Raw genomic sequence first — 19,010 nt, 5'->3', positions numbered from 1 at the left:
GGGGCTGATGGTGAAAGATGGGTGCCCCTAGAATCCATTGAAGCACAAATGTGGGGGAGCAAATGGCTCAGTTTCTTGCAAGATGCTAGATCAGCTTTTTCTCTCGTACGTGGGTCTCCTTTCAAACCAAGTGAAGTGACCAACCAATCTCCAAAGGGCTGTACGTGCATAATTGAATCAATCAAATAGGGTTGGGGAGGGGGGAGGGGATAGACAGAATTAAGAGAGCTATAAATACTTGACGTAGAGAGCATACCTAACATATGCTTGTAGCTCTCTCTCTCTCTCTCTGTTTTTTCTCTTGTTTTTAGAATTCTAATATTTTCCCTCTTCGATCCCATGCAATGTATGTACTGGAAAATCAATAAGAGGACGTACGGTTTGGTCGGAATCCAATAATGCTATGAGAAAGAAACAAGATAGGCATGCAGACTATGAGTAGATAGATAATCTTACTTCTTCTTAGTCATTCATTCATTCATTCATTTAGCCATTTCTGCCCATAATGCAATGAGATGTTGTATGGCTGGAACCCATTTTGTATTGGCCTTTATATTATGGGAAGAATATGATCCAAGTCGTAGGATTTGGTTGTTATGGTGGACATATCTTAGTTATAGTTCAACTTTATGATTTGCTGCTCTAGGATAATTATGTTATTTCATTTTGTCCACTAATGTAACCTTTGGCTGTGCTTGAAGAGCTGATCATCTTCCAAATATTGGATTTTACTTGTGATGTTGGAGAGAGAGAGAGAGAGAGAGAGAGAGATGGTTCGCATCAAATCTCTTTCAGTCTATTTTGATAAGTAACATCATGTCTTGGCATCTTATGCTATTGGGAGATAATGTACATCAATAATGAATATAACTTCCCAATTGGCCCGTTGCATCAAATACCAATTATGAAACCATGTACTAGCTCATGGTGCATCCACGGGTGTTTACTTGTGGCTTGGTTGTGTTGAGACTATCCACCTCACCTCAGACTCAGAGGATGAAAGTTTTGCAACAGTGATTAAAAAAGCTTTGGGCTTTTCCACCCACCGTCAAATGCTTTTGTTTGGATTGTTGCTCGCCTTCTAATAAGAATTGCCCACATGTTAGGCGCCGTAAATGAGGGGGTGCCTATTGCTCTCATTCTAATAGGTTGAACGAAGAAGAAAACTCTGAACACTTTTTGCATGATATTTTAATATGTTACAAGGCAGTAGGTATCATTGAGGAGAGGTAAGCTAGCTATCCAGCTTAATTTGATCAGTCAAACTTAGATACAGGGGTGGGGGGTGATAGTGACACTGTGACTAACAAAATTTAAATAAGGAAAATCCTTTTAAATTTGCCTGAACTCACATCCTTTTCATGGACTAACAAAATTTAAATTAGGAAAATCGACTTTCCACCTAATCTTAATCTCTACACACAATGACACTCTGAAAGTGATGCCCATCTGCCCATTTGTCAGTCAAATCAAGTGTTTATGCCTTTGACTACAATCAACCTACTTTCACATCATTGTTAATAAAACTGAGATTTAAATATGTAATCCTGATTAGCTTATTTTATTGTGTTTTTCTTTATTTTGGGTTTTGGGTTCTGGGTTTATATTTATGTAATAGTATAAAGATGTTAAAATTAAAATAGAGGGGAAGGGGATAAGTACAATACAAAGTTGGAGGATTGAAAATTACAAAAATCTGAAAGAGAGGTAAAAAGAGCATTGAATGCCTTTTGCAACCTGAGTTTCGAAGCACAACACAGCACTTGCCTTCTCACTTCCTACATTCTCTCTCTCTCTCTCTCCCCCCCCCCTTATATAAACTCTTTCTCAGCCTTTCTTCACCTTCAGTCTTGTTTCACTCTGTCCATCTCTCTCTCTCTCTCTCTCTCTCTCTCTCTCTACCATGAATCCGCCTGAAGAATTAATGGAGCAGGGAATATCTCCACGGGTATTCTTCTCTCTCACCTCATAATTAAGCACTTTGCATTATTTCATGACAGTGTTAACATTTTTCTCAATATTATTAGTTGCTTGGTTTTATGATGTCATTGCTATGTTATTATTAATATTTTTGCATTTTCTTGTGTGCTTAATAGCCTTATGAATGTCATGCATTTTGCAAGGTTTCTTGGACAAAGAGGTTTTAGTGAAATGCTTCTCTTTAAATTTAGTGAGGTTTTGAACGATTTTATGCATATATGAAATGAAATGTGCATCTGGAGCATGCAGCTCCTATGGAACAGGGACATTTGTGTGTGTGTGTGTGTGAGAGAGAGAGAGAGAGAGAGAGAGAGAGAGAGAGAGAGAGCAGGGGTTCCTGTTTTTAAAATTGTTATTTCTGGTTTCTGGGTAAATTGGATCCATTTTAACAAAAATGGGCTCTGAAAAGATAACTAAAGCAGTAATTATTACCGAAGAAGTACATGTTGGTTGGTTTTGCTTCACTAACACAGGGATTTAGAGGCATCTATTTTTCATGTCAAGAATTTGCAGAGAGTGTGCATATTTTATAGTTTTGTCAACAGACTTTATATTTTTTTGCTTCGAAAGGCGTCTCCTTTTTTTCTCTAGGAAAAGTAGATTGAATGATAGGATTTACCTTAGAATTTAAGCAGCCAGATAAATAAAGATTGAGAACAGAGCATAAAATCTCAATAAAGTAAATTTATTCTTCAATGTAGCTGCTGAACTATGGGTTCATGAACTTTTATTAGCTTTGAGTACTGACAAACCTGCTTAGATCTTTCTAAACCATTGATTTATTGAACTTGTCCATATATGTTTAAAGTTTGTTGTCTTGAATCAGAATATGCAGAAGGTATCCTATACAACTGTGCTCACATTGGCTTATCAAAGTCTGGGAGTGGTTTATGGTGACCTCAGTACATCCCCTCTCTATGTTTACAAGACGACCTTCTCTGGAAAGTTGAGCCTTCATGAGGATGATGAAGAGATTTTTGGCGTGCTTTCCTTTATTTTCTGGACGTTTACTCTCATTGCTCTCTGCAAATATGTTTTCATTGTGATGTTGGCTGATGACAATGGTGAAGGTACAGTTTTGTTGTTTTCATTTGAGTACTAACCGATTGCTAAATAACCGGATTCATCTAATCACTCAAGCTTCCCATCACTGTCTAATGGTTGGTTTCAGCATTGCATATATACAACACCGGTTTCAACACTGAAAAAAAGAAGAAAATGTTCAGCTCAAGCTTCTTGTAATTTTTTGTTTGATCGTTATCTCATCTAGTTTTGCCATAGACCTTTGCAATAGGCTTTTAAGGTATTGACTTATAGATTTGGATATGACAGAAAGACAGTTTCTCAATACCAATGTTGTGCATATGGTGCAGGTGGTACCTTTGCCTTGTACTCCCTTCTCTGCCGTCATGCAAGATTAAGCATTCTACCTAATCAAGAAATCACAGATGAGAAATTGTCTGAGTATGTTACAGAAGGAACCACAGATACATGGCAGAGTTCAGCTCTGAAATTATTCTTCAACAAGCACCCAAGATTTCGCAAAGGGCTACTGGTTTTTGTCCTATTTGGAACCTGTATGGCAATTGGTGATGGTGTACTCACTCCTGCAATATCAGGTGGCTAGTGTAATCAAATCCTCTGTGGTGATGTTTATATTCTGACCCGTACAAGTTCCATTACCTGACATTTTCAAATTCTAGGCTAGCTCATCTTAACTTCTCAAGATATTTATGTGGTTGTGAATAAGCATCATATCCTTCAGATTACAGGTATAAATTCTGATATTTTTGTGACATGTTAGACACATAGAAATACACTTTATACATATGTGTCCATGAAAAGAATTTGGGTGAATCTGATTTTTAAATGCTACCTGTATTTAAAACATGTACGTAGCCTATTGTGACAGAGCTAAATAAGTACTATGCTGCACTAGTGTGGCATATACAGTTTGGAGATTTGTTAGGCAGAACGTGTTTGAAAGAGGAAAATGACTATGTGTAACATATATTTATATGATGATTTATTTCCAAACCCCAACAAGTATCTCGTGGTCTTTCGCTATCATATCGAATTTAATTAGAGTCTTTTAGTGTATCGAATTTAATTAGAGTTTTTAGTGCTCAAATTGTCTGTTAATAAGAGACCATAACATAATAGAGATTCTCCTGTATTTCTCCTTTCAGTTCTTTCAGCAGTCTCAGGGATTAAGCTTAAGTTCACAGAACTCCATGACAGTAAGTATACCAATATGTAACCTTTTCAACATTCATGCTTCACTATTCACTAAACTTCTGTTTGGTTTCTCTCTTTCTGCCTCTCAGATTATGTTGTCATAATTTCATGTGTCCTCTTAGTGGGGCTTTTCTCCCTTCAGCATCATGGAACACACAGAGTTGCTTTCATGTTTGCTCCGATTATTACAGCATGGCTTCTGTGTATTAGTGGCATTGGAATATACAACATATTTCATTGGAATCAACGTATATTTCATGCACTTTCTCCAGTTTACATGTTGAAGTTCCTTAGAAGCACAGGCGTTGAAGGATGGGTTTCGTTAGCAGGAGTTGTTCTTTCAATCACAGGTATCTCTTTGAACTCCTGATGCAGTAATTGTGGTTTACTTGCTGCTAAACAGAGCTACTGGAAACTAGTTTCCTCCGGAATATTATCTCAGGTGTAGAGGCGATGTTTGCTAATTTGGGCCACTTCTCTCCGCTTTCAATAAAGGTAACTTTTCAGTCAGTTGTACTTACAGATTCTGATGCCTTGAATGATTGAAATGGCATCTATAAATTAGTTCTATCTTATTTGAATATTAATGTTGAAACACTTGGCATCGAATCCCAGATGGCCTTCACATTACTAGTATATCCCTCTCTGGTTATTTCATACATGGGTGAGGCTGCATTCCTTTCCAAGCACCATGAAGACATTCAGAGAAGTTTCTATAAAGCCATACCAGGTAAGAAGTTATCAATTTATCATAGTACCCAAATAGTTTATATTATTCGTTGTCATCTTTCGTATTTATGCCATTGTTATATGGCCGCTGCAGAAGCTGTGTTTTGGCCAGTGTTCATAATTGCCACTTTTGCATCTGTGGTCGGAAGCCAGGCAGTAATTTCAGCTACCTTCTCCATTATAAGCCAGTGCTGTGCACTGAAATGCTTTCCCCACGTGAAGATAGTTCATACCTCAAGTAAAATATGTGGGCAAATATACATTCCAGAGGTCAATTGGATGTTAATGTGCCTTTGTTTAGCTGTGACAATTGGATTGAGGGACACAAACATGATGGGTCATGCATATGGTATAAATCTGAGCACTATCTCTATGGTATACTTACTATTTTCATGAATGCACTCTGATCATGTTGTTGGATTTGGTAGGGCTGGCTGTCACCACTGTAATGTTTGTGACAACTTGCTTGATGGCTCTGGTAATGATAATTGTCTGGAAGAAAAGGATACTAAATGCAGTAGCATTTTTAATGCTCTTTGGATCAATTGAGCTGATTTACATTTCAGCATCCATCAGCAAGATCCCAGAAGGTGGATGGATCCCGGTTGTGCTGTCTCTGATCTTTATGGGTGTGACATACATATGGAACTATGGAACAATGATGAAACACCAATTTGATTTTGAAAACATGGTCTCAATTAATAGAATAGTGTGCTTAGGGCCTAGCCTTGGCATGGTTCGGGTCCCTGGAATTGGACTTGTTTACGCTAATTTGGTGACCGGGATACCACCAGTTTTCGGACACTTTGTAACTAATCTACCTGCATTCCATAAGGTGCTAATATTCGTCTGTGTCAAATCTGTTCAAGTACCCCACGTTAGGGGAAAGGAAAGGTTGCTCATTAGTAGGGTAGGCCCGAAGGAGTGTGGCATGTTCCGGTGCATTGTGAGGTATGGTTACAAGGATCTTCAACAGGAAACCTGTAATTTTGAGAATATATTGGTGTCTAGCATACTGCAGTTTGTAGAAACAGAGGAAGAATGTCCTTTGAAACCAATAACTGGATGCTCTAGTGCAGATGCGGAAGCCCGTTATGCTCCAGATCACACTTTTTTGACTCGAATGATGAAGAAAACATGGAAACTTCTCTTTCTAAGGATGAGTCCCTGCGGATATTAGAAGCCAAAGAATCTGGTGTCACTTATATTCTTGGACATTCACATGCAAAGGCAAAGAAATCATCATCCTTTTTCAAGAAAGTTGCTATAGATATTGTTTATGCTTTTCTGAGAAAGAACTGTAGAGAGCCTGATGTTTTGAACGTGCCTCACACCTCTTTGTTTGAAGTCGGTATGATTTACTATGTCTGACTTCTAGGACGAAGGCATACTATGGTACTATCCATCAGAAGATCAAGTACGTTTCGTGCTTTGTTCGAAACTTGCAGATATTTCAGGTTTATATGTTACACTATGTATCAGAGAAAGTAAGCCATTGTTAATGGCTGTATCTTAGAGCTAATATAAACAAAATAGTTGAACTAACACTAACAAAGTTTTGTATATTCTGATTCTCCATCTTGAAGTCTTGATTCTTTTAACACTCAGTTGCAGAGAAGCCATGCCAAAATGTTTTCCACTCTGGAGAAAAGAAAATCTACGTTGTTTATGATAGAATGCAGTTGTAGCCGCATAAATCTATGTTATTTACTTCTCGTTTGAATGAAGACACACAATATGAGCCTTTTAAGAGCAGAGCAGCAAAAAGCTCATTTCTGTTGAAAAGAATAAGAACTGTCAAATGTACAAAACTGGTGGCACAGCTTATGGTTTAGAAATCAGTGGTCTCTATCTATGGCAAAATCTTTTCTGTACTTTCCCTGCATGGAACTGATCAACTGGCACCACCTTTTCTCCTCTCACTCTATCTTCCTCGACAAAGCGTTATTGCAAGAGGACTGACACACTGGCTTAACCAATTGGTCTAACTCCCTCTCTCTTTCCCTAAAAACTCAAAAGGAGGGAAGCCTTAGGTCGCACTTAGACCACCATGGAAACAATATTTGTGTGATTTTGAGAGTCCATATAGGAATTTAAGCACATTACATTAGCTTTGATTGAAATGTTTTGTCACAAATTCTAACTAATGTAATGTTAATTTATTTTATTTTAATGGAAATATGTTTTCAGATATTGCAAAGATTTAAGGAAGAAAATTCCACTTTCTTTACGGTGTGTTTGGATGAGAGAAATAAACTTGGGATTTTGACAAAACTCAGAATTTCTAAATTGACATGAACCAATTCCCGTGTTTGGATAAAAAAAACATAGAAATTTAGAAATTCCGCGTGGGGAAAAATATGGAATTTGGAGATCATAAATCCAAACTTTAAATTCTATCTAAAAGTCGTCATTTCTAAAATCCAAAGAGAGATTGAGTTTTTAAAAAAGATAACTTTAAAAATAAATGTTAAATTTCGTGTTTTAAATCCGTCACCCAAACAAGAAACTTTACAAATTCTATAACATTAATTTCCGTCATTTTAACTTCTGTCATTTAAGAAATTCTTTGTATTTTTAAATTTCCTCATCCAAACACACTGTTAGAAAATGACTTGGGTATTCGTCAAGAAAAAATATAAGGAAATGAATTGGGTACCAAGGTATTACCTAAATATGTACTCGTAATTACAATTAATTGTGATATTCATGAAGATTCTACACACATATCATAATCAAATTTCACCATTTATTCTCAAATATATTATACAAGAACAGTTGAGGCCCGAGAAATAACTCGATTCGGCAATGAGCGACATAATATGATTCTTATTTAGATGTACAATTTAGATTGACAGTCTCATTATGTATTTACGTCCGATAGCCAACAAGAGAATATTACCATATATATATATATATATATATATGTAAAACAATTATTTATTTTCACAATACTAAAAACGAATGTTAATACCAAAAAATTATAGGACAGAAATTCAAAAAAATTATTGTAACAGGACACTTTTGTAGATGTCCTTCTCCTATACTTAGCACTCACTCAATTACCATACATAACGCGAAAGAGTCTTGTCCTCTTCCCCAAGAAACCACACCACCTTATTTCACGTCTACAACCATCCCTATATAAATCCCTCCAACTCTCTCTCCTCCTTCCAACATTCTCTCAAAGATCCAATCTTTTCTCTGATTTTGTTGTCTAGATCCACTAGAAAAACAAAACCCCAATCTTGTTTTCTCTCCATTTCACTTACAAAGCTCTCTCTTCTCTGTTTTATAACCATGGCCACCAGCATTGGCTCACAGGACTCATGCAAACCCACCAACAACAATGTTGGCTGTCCTCCCCAAAACGGCACAGCTTCAGTCCATGGCTCTCACCCTCCTTCCACCATTGCCTCCTCTGACGCCACGCTAGGCCGCCACCTGGCCCGCCGCCTCGTGGAGATTGGTGTTCAAGATGTGTTCTCTGTGCCCGGTGATTTTAACCTTACCCTTCTTGACCATCTCATTGCTGAACCAGGGCTCACGAACATTGGCTGCTGCAACGAGCTCAATGCTGGGTATGCTGCTGATGGCTATGCCAGGGCTCGTGGGGTTGGGGCTTGTGTTGTCACTTTCACAGTGGGTGGGCTTAGTGTTCTCAATGCCATTGCTGGAGCTTACAGTGAGAACCTTCCTGTCATATGTATTGTTGGAGGGCCTAACACAAATGATTATGGCACCAACAGAATTCTTCACCACACCATTGGTTTGGCCGATTTTAGCCAAGAACTCCGTTGCTTCCAGACCGTCACCTGCTTTCAAGTAAGCCCAACTCTTTATTTTACACCTTTGATTTCGTGAATATATGGAATGGAAGATTCAATCTGATGATAGGTATGTTTTGTTTTAAGGACATTAAGATTTCTTCTTTTGGGAAATTTGGATTTGGGTTCATATAATATGTAGTGTTTTTTTTGGGCAAATTGGGATTTGGGTTCTTTTGCCAATATCAAGGATGAAATATCGGCCGATATATCCTTCTTCCCCCTTATCGGAGATATATTCCGATAACCTCCGATATCCTCGATATTTACCGATATTTCCCAATACCTGACAAATAACTCATAAATTTGTCTTCAGTTTTGAAAGTAATCATAGGTCCCAGCCACCGAATCAATGTCAAAAACCAAGCTCTAATACTTAGTAGCTTCTCCTTTCTTCTCTGCTAAGTCATTTCGGCTATCTTTGACTCTTCCTCTCCTCTCTCTAGTTGATCGGTTTCTTGTGTGTTTGATTTTATTTTTCACATAATCTTCTATCTCTCATTTCCTTTATCAATAAGTCTGATTCTTGTAATATAATGTTGGGTTATATATTAATGGGTTGGGTTGGGTTATGTTTGAATAATGTAGTCTTTGCTGTGTTAAGTCCAATTGTATTTATCATATGTACATTTCATTTTCAGGATTTTCATTGCGCATTTTATATATACGTACATTTCATCATATGCATATCTTATACTTTGTACATTTTGAATTTTATTAGTTCAATACATTCATTGATAATGTGCTTAATATCTATGAAAGTTTCACTTCAAAATTCCGTGTTTGTAAGCCATTATCTGTTTTTTTTGTCGATTTTCCCCGATACCTAAAACCACATCAATTTATCCCTGAAATATCCGTAAATTGAAGGCCTGATAAAATCTGTATCGCGGATATTTTCATTTTTGGCCAATATATACAGCCAAGTGATTGATCTGGTTTGTGTGATTTGCTATGTCAGTCTGTGGTGAATAACTTGGAAGATGCACATGAACAAATTGATACAGCCATTTCTACTGCTCTCAAAGAAAGCAAGCCAGTCTATATTAGCATTAGTTGCAACATGCCTGGCATTCCACATCCAACTTTTAGCAGAGAGCCCATCAAATTTGCTATCTCACCTAGGTAACTTCTTTGTTAATCCTTGATGGTTTCTTCTATGAGATGGCTGGTTGACAGTCTGCCAACATAATATTTCCTCAGCAGGGCTGCTTGAGTTTGAGATGTTTGTTTATGCTAATTCGATGATTTCTTGATACAGAATGACTAACAAGATGGGGCTAGAAGTTGCTGTGGAGGCGGCAGCAGCCTTCTTAAACAAGGCGGTGAAGCCAGTGATGGTGGGCGGACCGAAACTCCGAGTGGCAAAGGCCCATGAAGCCTTTGTTGAGTTTGCAGATGCCAGTGGCTATGCAGTTTCTGTGATGCCATCAGCCAAAGGGCATTTCCCAGAAACCCACCCTCACTACATAGGGACATACTGGGGAGCTGTGGGCACTGCCTACTGTGGTGAGATTGTGGAGTCTGCTGATGCATACTTGTTTGCTGGTCCAATCTTCAATGACTACAGCTCTGTAGGGTACTCTCTCCTTCTCAAAAAGGAGAAGGCAATCATTGTGCAGCCCGATCGTGTGGTCATCGGCAATGGCCCTTCTTTTGGCTGTGTTCTAATGAAGGACTTTTTTCAAGCACTTGCAAAAAGGGTCAACAAAAACACAACTGCTTATGAAAACTACCACAGAATCTTCGTCCCAGAGGGCCAGCCTGTCAAATGCCAACCTAATGAGCCTTTGAGAGTCAACATTATGTTCCAGCACATTCAGAAGCTTCTTTCAGCTGATACTGCTGTTATTGCTGAGACTGGAGATTCTTGGTTTAACTGCCAGAAACTAAAATTGCCAGAAGGATGTGGGTGAGCATGCAACAAAGAACCTATCAATTTCATTTTGAGGCTTTTTATTGTGACAATATCATTAGAGAGAAAAAGTTGGTGTTGCAGGTATGAATTCCAGATGCAATATGGTTCCATTGGTTGGTCTGTTGGTGCAACTCTTGGGTATGCACAATCAGTTCCAAGCAAGCGTGTCATTGCTTGCATTGGTGATGGGAGCTTCCAGGTTAGAACGTTTCAACCATTGTTAATCAAACTTTAGATTTCATAGAAATGTTGTTGAATTGATCTAAAAGCTTGCATATATGACATTTTGGGTGACAGGTGACCGCACAAGATGTGTCAACCATGATTCGATGTGAACAAAAGAGCATCATTTTCCTTATCAACAATGGTGGATACACCATAGAAGTTGAAATCCATGATGGGCCTTACAATGTGATCAAAAACTGGAACTACACGGGTTTGGTGGATGCAATCCACAATGGTGAAGGAAACTGCTGGACAACCAAGGTTGGTGATACAAAAATATTCTATAGAATAGGCGCATATGCTTTAGGCAGTTGCTATTCCTATTGTCATTTCACACTCTAAAAACAATATTGAATTGTTTTCAACGCACTCTGGAATAGAGTGCATGATGAAAAATTGGAAGTGTGAATAACGTTGTCATAGCTTTATTAGACTAATACTGAATTGGAGATGTTAAATCATGATTACATTTCTGTTTATTTTTGTCTCAGGTTCGTACTGAAGAGGAGCTAACAGAAGCCATTGCAACAGCAACAGTGGAGAAGAAAGACTGCCTGTGCTTCATAGAAGTGATTGTTCACAAGGATGACACAAGCAAAGAGCTGCTTGAATGGGGGTCCAGGGTCTCTTCTGCCAATAGCCGTCTACCAAATCCTCAATAAAAACCATCCTTGGGGATGATTTAAAACAAAAATTAGAATAAGAGCGAAATTATGTCTTAGTAGTTTTACTATTTCCTCTGTTTCTGTTTCTACTTGTGAAAGAACCCAATTTTTTAATTTTGACTATGTATGAGTTATTTTCTGCTTCACTCGAATCATTCCTATGCTTTGAACTCTTTAGTGGGTGTGACTTTGGTAGTGAAGTGGATGACTATTGCTAATGCTTATGGATATAGTGGTTGAATTTGAAGGTGTGGGAATGATTTTGAATACGAAAATCATTTCATGATTTCACAAGATGAAAGAGTTTGTAGGAATGTTAATCACACTCGCTTAATTTGACGACGTATATTTATCGATGATCTAAAACTTGTTTTATACTTAAATAATTTACCTAGAACACTCGTTCATGCTTGTGTGAGTGACTCCCAAAAGTTTCTGCTTACTTACACTACGCTGCTACTACTATTTAGGTTTTGCTACATTGACTAGCTTGACTGAAGAAACCAAATGGGCAATTATGTGACATCTATCTAACCCACCAAGACTAGAGTTTGGTCAATCCAATTAACATCCCAATCTGCTAATTCCAAGCCACATCATGTTAACAGCCTGTATGATTTTAACATCCCTACAGCAAAGACTGAGATGCCTCTGAAAGACAGAATTAAGGGAACTTGTAAGAGCCTTTCAATAAGGGGACCTTGTAAGCAGATGATCACATCTGATTTTTCTGTTTCCCTTTATGTAGGGTCATGCCTGTCTTGCAAATAAATTGTCTACCTACCTGCTTCCCAGTTTCTCAATTTTTATGTACTTGTTTTATTAAAAAAAAATCATATGGTTAAGCATTTTTCTGTGCTTGCCACAAACCCAAATCAATATATGGGGTCCTGCACATTCATGTTCCCCCATGCTGCTACACTTATTCTGGTTTTGAGTCTTGATCAAGCTGTTTATCTTTGACCCCCCTAAGGTTCCCTTGCTTGTAGGGTATTTTGATCAGGGGTTCCCTAGAAAACTAAAGCTGAATTTGGAGTGGACTTGTGCCAAATCAGTGAGAAGAATAAAAACACTTTAAAAAGATTTAAAGATGATGATGCCCTAGTAAATACACCTCAGGTCTAGGTGAGCATTTGAGCTGCCTTTCAGTTTCAGCCTTAGTGCTTTACTGTTCTTCACCATAACACCCTTCTTCATGTTTTTGTAACTTTTTCCTGGAAGCACAGGAAAAAATAAAGCAAAAATGGGAAGATCTCGATCTGGTGGGCTGTAAATATCAAGGCTTTTACTTTTTCTTTAATTTTTTTCTCTGTCAGCATCCTTCACTTCTGCCCATTTCCCCCACTTTTCCCTGCTTTTGGCTTTGCTTCGCAAGCAAAGAATAGAAAATGCTAATTCCATTTTGTCATAATCTCATGAAGGACTAAATCTATTGCCAATATCACTATCAACCAAGAGGGTCACCGACCTTATACTAAGATTTACCTAATGATTTCAACATCCCAGTCAAAGAATGACACCTGGACAACAACGATTGGCCACGTAAGCATAGGCATTACTTTAGGAGTTGTTAATTAGCAATCAATCATATACCATTTACTGTTTGGAACAAGCTCCACAAGAGTACGTGTAAAATATGAAAGAAATGACATACCTAGCGCATATGATACTGACAACAAATGTGTAAGGTTGATGTAAATTGTTGGCTCACTCCCACAACTTAAGCTTTTGAAACCAGTAGTCGTCTAATACATTATTCGAGTCTACTTTACAAGGGGTCTCGAGTTTGAATCATGTTTCCCACTTCTTTGCTGATTTGTAGTGTGGGGATGCACTTATATGTTTGTCTCGCTTCTCATATTGATTTTTTGTGTAAACTTAATATACATTGTTTGCTTATTTTCTAATAGCTTAAAACTTTTCTATTTAATGATTGTCTAGCAACACTACCTTGCTATTGCTATTTTAACATGATTGCAAGATATATTAAAAACTAAAGAAAAAGACTTGGGGTTTGTGGTAAATTTGACGGAAGAATATAATGTTGCACCTAAAACAAGTACTTGCAACAATTATGCTGATCCCTCACCTGCAATGCTACATTGCCCTATGACAGTATAATAAATCTTCGTATAGGATGAGAACTCGTAAGAACTATACAAGCACGAGCTGCCCTAGTCCCTGGGCAACTGTAGGCTATTGATGTTTTTTGGGACCCACATGCATCAACGGGAGAGACCGATGCTCGCACGGCTCAAATTTGAAAATGTCATAAGGGTCTACTCTTGAATTCTTAATTACCTTTTAAAAAAAAAAAAATCAAAAGAATTCTTAATTACCTAAACAAACATTACCAACATACATAGGGGCATTAACTAGAGCAACACTCGTCAGGCTTACGTGCACACACCAAACCTTACATCAAAAGTAAGACCATAACATAAAAGAGGAACGACCCAGCTACTCATTGTCATATCTAGCCATCTCCTCTTCTGTCATCCTTATAGTGAAAGCAGAGCAAACAACTAACAAGGATGCCAGAAGAAGATGAAAACGCAGAGATCATCACCTTCCTCAAGAAAGAACTCGAAGACTCTCTCGAAAAGAAGGGTTCATTGGAGAAAGAAAATCATGAGCTCAGACAAGAAGTTGCCCGTCTCAAATCTCAAATAACTTCCCTCAAAGCACACAACAGTGAGAGAAAATCTGTTCTCTGGAAGAAGTTTCAGAACTCTATGGAGAATAATTATACTGACGCATCTCAACAGAAACAATCAGCTTTTGTAGATATATCAGAGCAAAGTCCTGCCAAAGAGAAAATGTGTCCAAGACCAGACAACACAGAATCTCAAGCCACAAAGGAAAGGCCAGCAAGATTACCAACCAACGCACCACCACCACCAAGGCCTCCTCCAATTTCACCCAAGGAGGTGAAAGAGAATAAAGGCCTATCAGCACCAGCACCGCCACCTCCGCCTCCGCCCTCAAAATCACTCCTCGGATCCAAAGGAGTCCGCCGTGTGCCAGAAGTAATTGAGCTGTACCGTTCACTTACAAGGAAAGATCCACACATGGAGAACAAAGCCAACCCCGCAGGAGTTCATGTTTTTGCTCTTACCAAGAACATGATCGGAGAAATCGAAAACCGTTCATCTTATCTTTCAGCTGTAAGTATAATGTAGCAGACGCTATTCTTCAAATCTCATAACAAACACCAATTTTCTCAAAATTTGTAATGTGCATGATTTATGGACAGATAAAGTCAGAGGTCGAAACACAAGCAGAATTCATCAATTTCCTGATCAGTGAGGTTGAGTCTGCAAAATTTACAAACATTGCTGATGTAGAAGCATTTGTAAACTGGCTGGACCGGCAGCTGTCTTCCTTGGTTGATGAGAGGGCAGTGCTTAAACATTTCCCGCAGTGGCCGGAACGAAAAGCGGACACACTGCGGGAAGCTGCTTGCAACTACAGAGACCTCAGAAATCTGAAATCTGAAGTCGCATCATTTGAAGACAACATGAAAGAGCCAATGATCCTTGCTCTAAGAAGAATGGAAGCATTACAAGACAGGCAAGCATTGGAGTACAAAAACCTTTCACTATTTCATTTAATTTCATGCAATATAGTGAATTAAATTTTGAAGGTCACAATTTCAATTTGCAGGTTGGAAAGAAGTGTTAGCAGTGCAGAGAGGACAAGGGAGAGTGCCAGCAAGAAATACAGAGATTTCCAGATCCCATGGGAATGGATGCTAGACTCAGGGCTGATGGGCCAGGTAGGTGGAGCAATTAGCAAATTGAATTATTTTTTTCTCTACCTTTATAGCTTTAAGGTCCCTCTGATAATTATGCTTGCCTACAACTTTATGTGTGGTAATTATTGTTGAGTGAGGTATCTTTTTTTACATTTGACTTCAATTTAAATGTTACTAAATTGGGGTAAATTTGAGCTTAAGGGATTAATTTCAACTAATTACAATGATGTGGAAACAAGAAAATTAGAACACTAATTGACAGCCCTTCTCACTATTCTACAAAATTTTACAAAAGCAAATCCATGAGGATCAGCTTTTAGTGATCACAGATTTCCAAATTTTCAAGCAAGGGATGCAAATAACATTCATTTGAAATCAACCTCTTTATTTCACCACCAGTAATAACTGAATTTCTTTGGCCAATACTCGCAGATGAAATTAAGTTCACTAAGGCTAGCCAAAGAGTACATGAAAAGGATTATCAAGGAAGTTCACTCTAGTGATTGCTCAAGAGAAGATAATCTTTTGCTTCAAGGAGTTCGGTTCGCTTTCCGGGTACACCAGGTAACCCTAATTGCTCCTCAAACTCATGATTCTAATTTGTAACCCTAATTGCTATACCGAGTACTGACACGTGCAACATTACATTCAGTTTGCAGGTGGTTTCGATTCAGAGACCGTACTTACATTTGAGGAACTGAAGAAGATAGGCACGAATAGTAGCAGAAATGGCACGCTTTAGCAATATACTTGAATCCTAAATTGATCAGTGGGATACAAGCAGACTAGTAGTAGCACAAACTGTGTTTTGTAAAATGGCTAATGGCATAAAATGTGTTCGAAAATTATTAACTTGGTCAGACTGCCAAATTATCAGAACATAAATTCCCCCGCTCCTCACCCAATATCGCTTGTATAAAAAATAAAAAAGATCATCATAGATCATGAGATTTTGGGGGCAACTACCATTGGATTGTCATGGGCCACATTTTACTAGAAAATTTCAAAGGTAGACCAAAATTTCATTGATCAAATGTGGCCAGTGAAGCTAATCCCCAATTCCTTCCTTACTTACTCAAATTGGATGACAAATTGAGTAGAAAAGTTAATTTGGAAAAGAGCATTCCAATGACAACCAAACCACAACACAGATATTCAATCTGTATGAACCCAACATGAACATGCCCAAAAATATAATTTCTGAAACCACATTCCAATTAGCAACATGTAAATTCATAACTTCTTCAAAATAAACCAAATAATTTAAATAATTTAAAAAAAAAAGGGTCAAATTTCATTTAAAGATTAGGAAATGTAGCAGAAAGATAGAAATAAGAACACCAAGGGTTTCTCATATTAATTCTAACAAACCACTAAGTCTGACAAAACTCAAAATCCTAAAGATAGAAACGCCATGCGAAAGAGCTGCACAGCTGAAGCTATCACTTAGATCTCTGCCTCATCTTTCGGCGCTTCCTCTTCAACCTCCTCATGCGCTTCTTCTTCCACTGCAGCACATTTTACCATTTATATCAATTTCATTTTTCAAGGATCGGAAGCTATGACATTCTTAGGTGCTTATCAGAAAAAGAAAAAAAAACTTTCAACAAAAACACAAGAACGAGGATGTATAGACGTAAACAATTTGAAGTTTCTATTACGGTTTTGATTTTAGTTGTACCTTGGCTCTCATGGCGACGAAGCGAGACTGAAACCTTTGCTCTCCTTCTTCGAAGTCGTCCGATGAAGATGAAAAATGGGAGGTGCGCTAGGTGAGAGAGGCAGTGAGGGGTTGGCAGCGTTTATAAGCAAAAACCCTAGCTCTGTTTTGGGCCCTCTAGATGTAATCCGAAGGACGTGGGCTCGGTCCAAGTAAAAGTTCAAACCCGATCCGTTTTTTAATGTCTAACCGGGGGTGTGTCTTATCATGTGTGAAGCAAATTCCGACGAGATTTTGGATTATTAATAATTATTGTTAGTATGAAATTGTGTTGGCATTTTCTAGAACTTAATATAGGTTTGGAAGTGTCATTTAGCTAGAAGGTTGAAGCAAAATTGTTGTTTCTGATTTCCAGAAACTGTAGAATTGAAATAGCTCAGCAATCCCCGAATTCCATAATTGTGACTTAACATGTATGAGCCATTTGATCTGAAGGGTAAGACATGTCATTTTTCATGCATTCATGTTGGGAACATTTTTTTTAAAGTATGATATAATTTTATGGGAGCTTCACTAATATGCCCAAAATATGAGTTGAAATTACAAAAAAAAACAAACAAACATAGAATGCACTTTAGAAACACACCTAAAATCCATTTACTATATAAGAAATTGGTGTTGAAGTTCCTATAAATTACAGGACTGCCACTGATGCCAACGGAAAAAAACTCAAAAACACTCAAAACAAGCCCAACCCAATTTTATAAAAAAGCCCGATTTTTTTTTTTTTTTGGTTACAAAAAGTCCAAACATTTTATTACAACACAAAACTGTCTCGAAAACAGTAACTTCAAGCATGCATCTTCATTAAATCATCTCTGCAAAACATCTCTTCATTTCACCGTCTTCATCATTTATGCAAAATGAAACTCCATAACTATCACCAAGCTTGATCTACTTTCAAAAACCACACCACATACTAACCTCCACCTACAAAACAAAGATAAAATTTTAGAGAACAATTTCAACAAGAAAAGGCTTCAAAGGTAAGACATTTAAAAACCAAACCTTTATTGTAATGTTGATTAATTGCTGTAAAGTTCCAGTCTATTGTAATAACATTTTAGATTTGAATCCAAGACAAAATTTTGAAACTATATTGGATTTTCACTATTAGACTAACTGCATATGACTATAAAATAGTCGGTTTTCAGCAACTCAAAAAAGAAAGAGATATTTAGTCATATACTCATTCTTAACACTGCTAGTTTACTTTCATGTTGATTAATGACTGTAAAGTTCTAGTATAGGGTAATAACACTGATTGTTTCCTCTAAAATCCTATTTGGAATGCATGTCTACCACCGGTTCCAGCACTGTTTGTTTATAATGAAATCATTTTGAATGCATGTCTACTACTATAAAGTTACAGTTAATAACACTACTCGTTTCATATGAAATCCTATTTCTAATGCATGTCTATCATTGTAAAGTTCCAATATAGAATAACACTGAAATCCTATTTCTAATGCATGTCTACCTCTTGTAAAGTTTCATTATAGAATAACACTGCTAGATTCAAATCCTATTTCTAATGAATGTCTAACCCTTGTAAAATTCCAATATATGGTAATAACACTGCTAAATTCCTCTAAAATCATATTTCTAATGCATGTCTAGTAAAGTTTCAGTATAGGGTAATAACAAGATTCCTCTGAGCATGTTTACCTCTTGTAAAATTCTATAGGATAATAACACTGCTAATTTCATATAAAATCATATTTCTAATGCATGTCTACCACTGCCAGTATAAGGTAATAACACTGCTTGTTTCCTATGAAATCCTATTTCTAATGCATGTCTATAAAGTTCCAATATAAGGTAATAGCACTGCTAGCAAATTATAGTCGACTCAAAACAAATAGTGCATAAACAGAAAAAACATGAATATACTCATATTCAATTGAAAAAAACATACCTCAATTAATATGATAACATAATCAAATATCAC

The 19,010-nt window shown here is 37.4% G+C and overlaps 3 protein-coding genes and 1 long non-coding RNA gene across 5 annotated transcripts; 3 read left to right on the top strand and 1 right to left on the bottom strand.

The window, feature by feature from the left end:
* Positions 1 to 1,807: 1,807 nt before the first annotated feature.
* On the top strand, positions 1,808 to 6,525 carry LOC103321250 (potassium transporter 1). Its single transcript, XM_008223043.3, is given in 10 exon segments — positions 1,808 to 1,948; positions 2,807 to 3,050; positions 3,354 to 3,599; positions 4,170 to 4,220; positions 4,308 to 4,568; positions 4,661 to 4,713; positions 4,834 to 4,948; positions 5,042 to 5,296; positions 5,376 to 6,056; positions 6,059 to 6,525. Coding segments are annotated over 10 exon segments (2,211 nt in total). The 5' UTR covers positions 1,808 to 1,903; the 3' UTR covers positions 6,319 to 6,525.
* A 1,564-nt stretch (positions 6,526 to 8,089) lies between these two features.
* On the top strand, positions 8,090 to 11,823 carry LOC103321260 (pyruvate decarboxylase 1-like). 2 transcript variants are annotated; one of them, XM_089044226.1, is made up of 6 exons: positions 8,090 to 8,772; positions 9,736 to 9,899; positions 10,036 to 10,686; positions 10,762 to 10,891; positions 10,990 to 11,178; positions 11,409 to 11,823. In XM_089044226.1, the coding sequence occupies exons 1-6, from the start codon at positions 8,248 to 8,250 to the stop codon at positions 11,577 to 11,579; spliced, it is 1,830 nt and encodes a 609-aa protein (XP_088900352.1). In that variant the 5' UTR covers positions 8,090 to 8,247; the 3' UTR covers positions 11,580 to 11,823. The 2 variants fall into 2 exon arrangements, with proteins under 2 accessions (XP_088900352.1, XP_008221277.2); XM_008223055.3 differs by having other exon boundaries at positions 8,093 to 8,772; positions 10,774 to 10,891.
* A 2,218-nt stretch (positions 11,824 to 14,041) lies between these two features.
* LOC103321266 (CHUP1-like protein) lies at positions 14,042 to 16,304 on the top strand. The gene is made up of 5 exons (XM_008223068.2): positions 14,042 to 14,749; positions 14,839 to 15,155; positions 15,249 to 15,360; positions 15,772 to 15,903; positions 15,992 to 16,304. Exons 1-5 carry the CDS (start codon positions 14,117 to 14,119, stop codon positions 16,079 to 16,081), a joined length of 1,284 nt encoding a protein of 427 aa, XP_008221290.1. The 5' UTR covers positions 14,042 to 14,116; the 3' UTR covers positions 16,082 to 16,304.
* Positions 16,305 to 16,610: 306 nt separating this feature from the next.
* On the bottom strand, positions 16,611 to 17,160 carry LOC103321275 (uncharacterized). The gene is made up of 2 exons (XR_513387.3): positions 17,021 to 17,160; positions 16,611 to 16,847 (listed from the first exon to the last, which is right to left on the bottom strand). It is a non-coding gene; the product is annotated as an uncharacterized LOC103321275 (long non-coding RNA).
* Positions 17,161 to 19,010: the final 1,850 nt, after the last annotated feature.

The sequence above is a fragment of the Prunus mume genome, linkage group LG1 (assembly GCF_029339155.1).
Source record: "Prunus mume cultivar Tortuosa linkage group LG1, ASM2933915v1, whole genome shotgun sequence".
Classification (NCBI taxonomy): Eukaryota; Viridiplantae; Streptophyta; class Magnoliopsida; order Rosales; family Rosaceae; genus Prunus; species Prunus mume.
This window is presented reverse-complemented; position numbering and strand designations above follow the sequence as displayed.

Coding starts and splice junctions, on each gene's coding strand:
- LOC103321260 (XM_089044226.1), top strand. CDS start 8,248: ATGGCCACCAGCATTGGCTCACAGGACTCATGCAAACCCACCAACAAC. Junction 9,900..10,035: donor AAATTTGCTATCTCACCTAG/GTAACTTCTTTG, acceptor TTCTTGATACAG/AATGACTAACAAGATGGGGC. Junction 11,179..11,408: donor GAAACTGCTGGACAACCAAG/GTTGGTGATACA, acceptor TTTTTGTCTCAG/GTTCGTACTGAAGAGGAGCT.
- LOC103321266 (XM_008223068.2), top strand. CDS start 14,117: ATGCCAGAAGAAGATGAAAACGCAGAGATCATCACCTTCCTCAAGAAA. Junction 14,750..14,838: donor GTTCATCTTATCTTTCAGCT/GTAAGTATAATG, acceptor ATTTATGGACAG/ATAAAGTCAGAGGTCGAAAC. Junction 15,904..15,991: donor TCGCTTTCCGGGTACACCAG/GTAACCCTAATT, acceptor CATTACATTCAG/TTTGCAGGTGGTTTCGATTC.